The 7086-nt window shown below is 36.7% G+C and overlaps 1 protein-coding gene across 3 annotated transcripts in view; it reads right to left on the bottom strand.

Moving 5' to 3' along the window:
• Positions 1-735: 735 nt before the first annotated feature.
• Positions 736-7086, bottom strand: part of foxj3 (forkhead box J3) — a 101458-nt gene continuing 95107 nt past the window's right edge. For all 3 annotated transcript variants that reach the window (XM_085274371.1, XM_085274373.1, XM_085274372.1), the window contains exon 12: positions 736-6954. In XM_085274371.1, the coding sequence (XP_085130497.1) occupies positions 6842-6954 (113 nt within the window). In that variant the 3' untranslated portion in view covers positions 736-6841. The remainder of the gene's footprint in view (positions 6955-7086) is intronic.

Here is a 7086-nt window from a genome sequence, read left to right as displayed (position 1 = left end):
GATATATATCTATCTATAGATATATATAGATATCTATCTATAGATATATATAGATATCTATCTATAGATATCTATCTAGATATATCTATATCTATCTAGATATATCTATATCTATCTAGATATATCTATATCTATCTAGATATATCTATATCTATCTATCTATCTATATCTATCTATCTATCTATATCTATCTATATCTATATAGATATATCTATATCTATCTATCTATATCTATCTATATATCTATCTATATATCTATATATCTATCTATATCTATATCTATATATCTATATCTATATCTATATCTATCTATATATATCTATATCTATCTATATCTATCTATCTATATATATCTATATATCTATCTATCTATCTATATATATCTATATCTATCTATCTATCTATATCTATCTATATCTATATATATCTATATATCTATATATATATATATATATAGATATCTATATATAGATATAGATATATATAGATATAGATATATATAGATATAGATATATATAGATATATAGATAGATATATATATATATAAATAAACGCAGGTGTGTTACTGATGCACTAGTTAGGCAACAGCAAGACAACAGAATGACTTTACAGGTGGCCCCGGGAGATCTTTGCTCTCCGTGGTCTGATTGAGACTTCTGCACATAACATGACGATAGTTCAGCTCTCATAATGCACTGAGTGTTTCTTCCTGTTAAAGGGCAGTTTTTTTCTTCCCATTGTCACCATTTGGTCAAATGGGCTTACTGATGTTGTCAATTGGCGCTATATAATTGAAACTGACTGAACTTGTATCACTTGGGACACAAGTGATACAAGTTGCTCAAATTATGTGGCAAGTAAAACAAATGTCTTCAGATTATTTATTGTAAATAAAAAGAACTCATCTCCTACGGGCTTTAAGATTTCAGAAAAAGCTCAAACAGCACATTATTCCACAGTGAAGTTACCATATTTTATTTCTTTAAGTGCCATTCATGCATATTGGGGAAGGGGGTGGGGGTGGGCGGTGGTATCGACAATTCTAATAACACTTGAGTTATTTTACAGCACTAAACGAATACAAAGAGTAGCTGTGTCACCTCATCGGACAACAAAAGTAATAAACCGTGCAATAAACAAAAACGAAGACAAATATAGGAGGGAAAAAATTACAAGAAATGACAGAGACAAAATCAAAAAAACGGAAAAATAAAAACACAAACCAAATATATATTATCAACACTGAAACACTGAATGTAGAACCATAGTACAAGTAAAAGGTAGTGTCACACAAAAAGCCAACGCATTTTTTTTATCACATATATACAATATAGATATATACATACTGTCACCCTCTGATTGGACAATAACAAAATACTCTATTCTTCTCCCTTCCTCATTCATGGATAAGACCCACCCTCTGCCTTGATACCCCACCCCCAAGAGGGGGAAAAAAAAAAAAGGGATGGGGGGGATGATTGAAGACATATATGTACAAGCACAACAACACCAGCACTGAATAAAACAGGCCCCAATCAGCAGTAGATGTTGGCAGTTCTCTCCCATTTTGTAACAAGACTTTTTTTCCCCATTATCTTTCCCCCCCAATAATAATAATAATAATAATAATAATAATAATAATAATCTCTCTGGCAGGTACATGTCCAGCGGTATTTAAAAACTTAAATCATCATCTTGGGAAAAAAAAAAAAAAAAAGGAACTTAAACTCCCACAAGCGAACACACTCACTCAGACATAATGTAAAACTGATTGTGATCCAGTCATTGTCAACACCGTTTTCTTTTCCCTTTCATCCGCTCGATCAAATCTTCTGCTTTTCCTGCCGGATGATGTGCTTTTATAGTACTATACGCGTTCACCGTCTTCGCCTGGAAGAAACGAAACACTCCATTTTCACTCCAACCAACGGCTCGCTGGATGTTCTCCATTTCAGGCCCTTAAGATCATCGAAGAACAAACACGATTCTCCTTTTTTGTTTTTATTTTGTTGCTGCTGTCTTCGGTTGCAGTCCTTTGGCCCACACTCACCCAAAAGAGTCATGAACTGGTTAACTCAGGTGGCTTAAGCGTCCTGTCTGAGTCCTAATTTTGAAAATTCCCGGCAGTTGAATAAAGCGATCCTCCACAATCAGCAGACATTTGATAAACAAAGGGAGAAAAGGAACATGGCAAGAATGATGCAAAAGTATACAGGTGTGTGACTGGCAGGGGACAAAAAAACAAAACAAAATAAAAGCTGAAATTAAAAAAACAACAACAATTTAAAAATAAAAATAAAAATCAATGGCAGTATTATTAGTTCAAAGAAAAGAACTCAAGTTCTTCTGCACAGTGCAGCTCTGGTCAGTTTAATAGAAGGTCTACAGTATAAAACCAGGCTGGTAATAGATTCAAAAAACAAAACAAAAACACACCTATGTATTCAGAAGCATGGCTTTCCACCATCCAATTTGGGGGGGAAAAAAGAAGAAGAAAAAAAAAAAGAGACTTGAAAGTGCCTTTTTACACAATAAGAAAAAACATTTCGCAATATCATAAAATCATAAAAAAGAATCCATGATTGTCTTCCAAGTATAAAATCAAAACTATGCCCACTACTGCAGTCTTTGTTGCTTAACTGTCTTGAAGAAATCGTTTGAAATTCTGGGATAGTTTGACATCTCTTCCACTTTCTAGCTGGGTTTGATGAGAATATTACGCGTCCATATGGTAAATATGATGCCAGAGTGCAGGATTTATACGGTGGCCCTGAGAGGTCAAACACACTGCAACTTAAGAAAACCGGCACAAAGAAAAATCTTGAAATCTCAAAACACAGCGCAAACGCTTTTAGGGAGAAAATAATGTGAAGGATCAGCAGCAGAAGTGACAGAAACCAAAACAGGCCGAATGCACCGAGACGTGTTTAAAAGCGGAGGATTCATCGGTGTTGTGAGGGAGAAAAGGATGCAGCTAATGTGTCACGTGACTCATTATAGGATTCTCTTCCACAGGCCTTTAGTGTCAGAAGGCCTTCCTCCTTGAGCCTGGTTCAGCTGGAGGTTACTTCCTGTTAAAAGGGAGTTTTGCCTTCCCAATGTTCCCAAGTCATTGCTCATTGAGGAGGTTGTATGATTGTTGGGGTCTTAATCTATATTATTGTAGGGTCTTTACCTTACAATATAAACCACCTTAAGGCGACTGTTGCTGTGTGGCGCAATATATATATATATATATAAAACTGATGTGAATTCAATTAATATCGTAGATACACGTTTACTCTTAGCCGTCTACTGTCAGCTTGTCACTGCTGCAGCTGTTCCGTCACATTACTATGTCCCAAAAACACTTCCACTGCGTTTTGTGAGTTGTTTTTTTTGGTAATCTTTTGTGGCATTTTTCTATTATAGTTGTGTTTTGTGTGCTTTAGCAGCGTTTTTCTATTTGCTGGCATTTCTAAAATTGCAGTGCCTTTGACCACAGCAAACTATGAAAAAAAAAGTAGTGCAACAAATCTTTCATTAGCAATGAATGATGTCGCAAAACCCAGAAGGAGACAGAAAGTTGTGAAACGTTTCTAAAAAAGATGTTGGACAAGAAGTAACAAAATTTCTTTTGGTGCAAAACAACTGTAATAATTATCTGAACTCCATAAACTGGGAATATGTACAAAAATGCAAAAAGATTGTGTTAACCAGCATTTCTGTGTCTCGGTAGCTTCATATTTACCATATTTAATTAAGGTTGGTATCAATTTCAACTTCCCAAAATATAGTGTCATAGATGTACAGAGGACAAAAATAATCCTGTTCATTGTTTCTAGATGTCAGGAAGACTAAAAGTGAAATGATGGATAGGTGAATGAATGACTGAACTAATATGAATGATTACTCGATCCACATGGTTCTTTGCAGCTTCAATCAGATGAGTAAACAAAAAGTGTGCAAAGAACTTGAAAACAACAAAAAACAACAACAAAAAAAAACAAAAAACATAGTGTCTCTAAAGTTCAGCGCCTGTCTGATTAAGGAGCCACTTGTTACAGGACACAGTGGACAGGTTTCCAGAACCACCGATTTCCCTGTTCTGTGCTTCAGAAACCCTTTTCCAAGAAAAAGTCTAAGTCAAATCTAGTCTTTAAGCACTGTGTGCATCTGCTTTGTGCTCATAGATAGCATAGAGATGATTGCAGTAATCAATCATAGCCCTAAAATTACAATAAAACCAAACATACACACACACATACACACACACACTCTATAACCAGCACACATATATACTGTACGTCCTGTATGAGTCACATTTCTCATTCGGTTATGATTGTATAGTAGCAAAATCTCTATTTAAAAAAAAAAACCTGTGGGCAGTTTAAAGAAAAAAATTAATATCCTCCCAAAAAATTTAAACATCAGAAGTGACAATGAAGCAGGAAAAAAAAAAAAGAAAAAAAAAAAGAAAACGCCATGTCTGCTCTGCTGATCAGATTTGTTTCTCTTTGAGAAGGCAGTGTTACGTTTCAATTGTTTGTTTTTCAAAATACAATTTACTTTAATAACCTGTTTCAAGTCAGCAAGAATTGAAAGTGTTACTATTTGGATTCTCTACAGTTTACTGTTACTACAGCAAAACATTTAATCTATGGTTTGGACTAATTCTTTAATTTAGGAAATATGCTTATTGCCAGAATTAGACTCTTATGTGTGAGCAGTAAATATGAGCCCACTTCCAGCAGCTTAAGATTAAGGTGCCAGTTACACAAGCTTACAGACCAGTTAACAACCCCATAGAAACCACTGGTCACTATGGAAAAATGTGCATTCCACAACCAGTTGGTGAGTAATTTCTCGAGGTTGTTGGCGGTCTCCTGGTGAAACCAGTTGCAAAGAGGGTGCTCCGCCAAAAACCACCAAAAAGCATTGCTGTGGTTGTTATCAGATTGCCGTGGTCGCCCGTAGTTTGCATGGAAGACGCCAACAAACAAGTTGAGAGCCTTTGCGGTATCTGTGAACACTCAGAAATTGTGCCTTACAGACCCAACAAACATATTTCAAAAGACTTTTACTATGAAAGCAAATGGTCTTCATTTCTGGTTTCCATCGCACACTTAGTGAGTACTTGGCGTCTTCCGTGCAAACAGCAGGCGATCACGGCTGGTGATAAAAGCAATCACAAGCAGGTTTTCTGCACAGCACAGCACTCATATTTGTGGCTGATTTCCCCTAGCAAAAATGTATTTTTCCTTAGTGACTGGTGGTTACCAGGGAGTTTCCGACCGGTCTTTAGGCTTGTGCGACTGCAGCCCAGCTCTCTCCAAAAGAAAAAAACTGATCTGCCAGTCGCTCATTATCAGGTCATAACCCTCGATCACAACCTGCTAAGAGAGAAAAAACTCACACTCAATCTGAGCAAATAGCAAAAATTTCAAGGTAATAAAGTGATGATGATAGCGCGACCGATTTAGTATCTTTGAAACTGGACTAATATTTTCCTTGTATTCCCTTACATTAAGGTAACAATGCTCTCAATTAACTCTCAGGAAGAAAATTAACAATTAAATCCTCCACAGTAGAAGTGTTTCGTTTAAAGACTTCAGCTTATGTCTTGTTTACAAAATATAAGTAATGGACATTTCAGTCCCCCCCTATGTTTTTTTTTAACTGAACAGGACACTTTAGAGTTCACACATCTTAAACATTACTGTATGCAGCTCCTTGTTTGACCAACATGCAAATATTGTTACCGTTAATGTTCAGTAATAAGTTGGCCTGAAAGCTGCTGTTCAAACTTTAAGCCTAAAACTTGTTTAATGAGAATGGAAGAGCCAAATATGAACAAACATGATGCAAACGGAGAGCTTAAATCAACTCTGGGCTGAATGAATTTTAAAATGACTAATATCTGACTTCTCTCTGCTATCATCTTCCACTCATTCATTCATCTTGAAGTGCTTGGGACAGAGAAATAAAGAAAGACAGTTGCTGTACTCCCATAACTCGTCTAATGCAGTGAGACTGATCACATTGGCTGGCTTTAAAAAACAAAACAAACAAACAAAAACATAAAAAAAAAATAAAATAAAAAAAATCACGACACTTTCCGTGATCTCCCTCTTGTTTTCTATTCTGGTTTGTTTAACATCAAGCCTGGTTACACATTTAAAACCCTGTGTTTGTTTGTTTTTTGTAAACCTATCTTTAACCACTGATTCAGCCACAGCGGGACAACTTTCTCCGAAAAGTGACCAACAAACACCATGACATCACTCACAGCGACGGCTTGTGTTTCATTTTAAAAAAAGAAAAGGAGAAGAAGAAAATAACAATTTAAAAAGAAAAAATAAAGAGAGAAACTCATCCAAGAGGCAGCTGAGGCCAAGGTCAACACGAGAAGAATTACAAGCTGAACACGCCGCTCAAATCACATAACGGTTACGGAGCAGGAGGCTGGAGGAGGGGAGGAGGGAGGGGGGAGGGGGCTCGGACTTTGGAAGGCCGCTCGCTAGGGACGGGGAGAGGGCTGGCTGAGGAACACGTGGTTCAGACGTGAATGTGTTCAACTTGCTTCTACACAAGTTTGTAAGCAATCACTTTAAAATGTCCGACTAAATATGATTGTCTTCAAAGTAACATTTTCTAGTTATGTTTTGCTTTTATTTTTTTGTTTTTGTTTTAAACTGTCAGGACTCTGAAGTCTGAATTCTGCGTCTCTCCACCAAAGCTTCTCAAATGTTCTTCTGCAGTCCACCCACATTGGCCTCCTCCACCTGCGGCCTTTTCAGCTCAGCCTGGCTTCCATCTCCTCCCTTCGCTCCTGTGTATTTGCGAGAAGCAGTTTTAGCAGCTAGACAATGGAGTCCCAATCAAAATCATCCTGGATATCGTCAGCTTGCATGCGATGCATCTGGAAGTTTCTGGCAGGTATCATGTGCTGCTGGTTCATCTGTGCATGGTGTCCTGGAGAGCAAGAGCAGAGGAAGTGTTCGTTTGTGCTTAAAAAACAAAAAAGAAACAAACAAAACCCAAAACATTCAAACTGAGGTAAGAAAACTGTTATGAAGAATAATTTCATCCATGCTTCTGCTGTGG

The sequence above is a fragment of the Mchenga conophoros genome, linkage group LG5 (assembly GCF_057382185.1).
Source record: "Mchenga conophoros isolate Kocher_MC1m ecotype Shallow Benthic linkage group LG5, M_conophoros_male_GT1.1, whole genome shotgun sequence".
NCBI classification, from domain to species: Eukaryota; Metazoa; Chordata; class Actinopteri; order Cichliformes; family Cichlidae; genus Mchenga; species Mchenga conophoros.
Note: the sequence above shows the minus strand (reverse complement) of the source record. Positions and strands in the feature narration are given on the sequence as shown.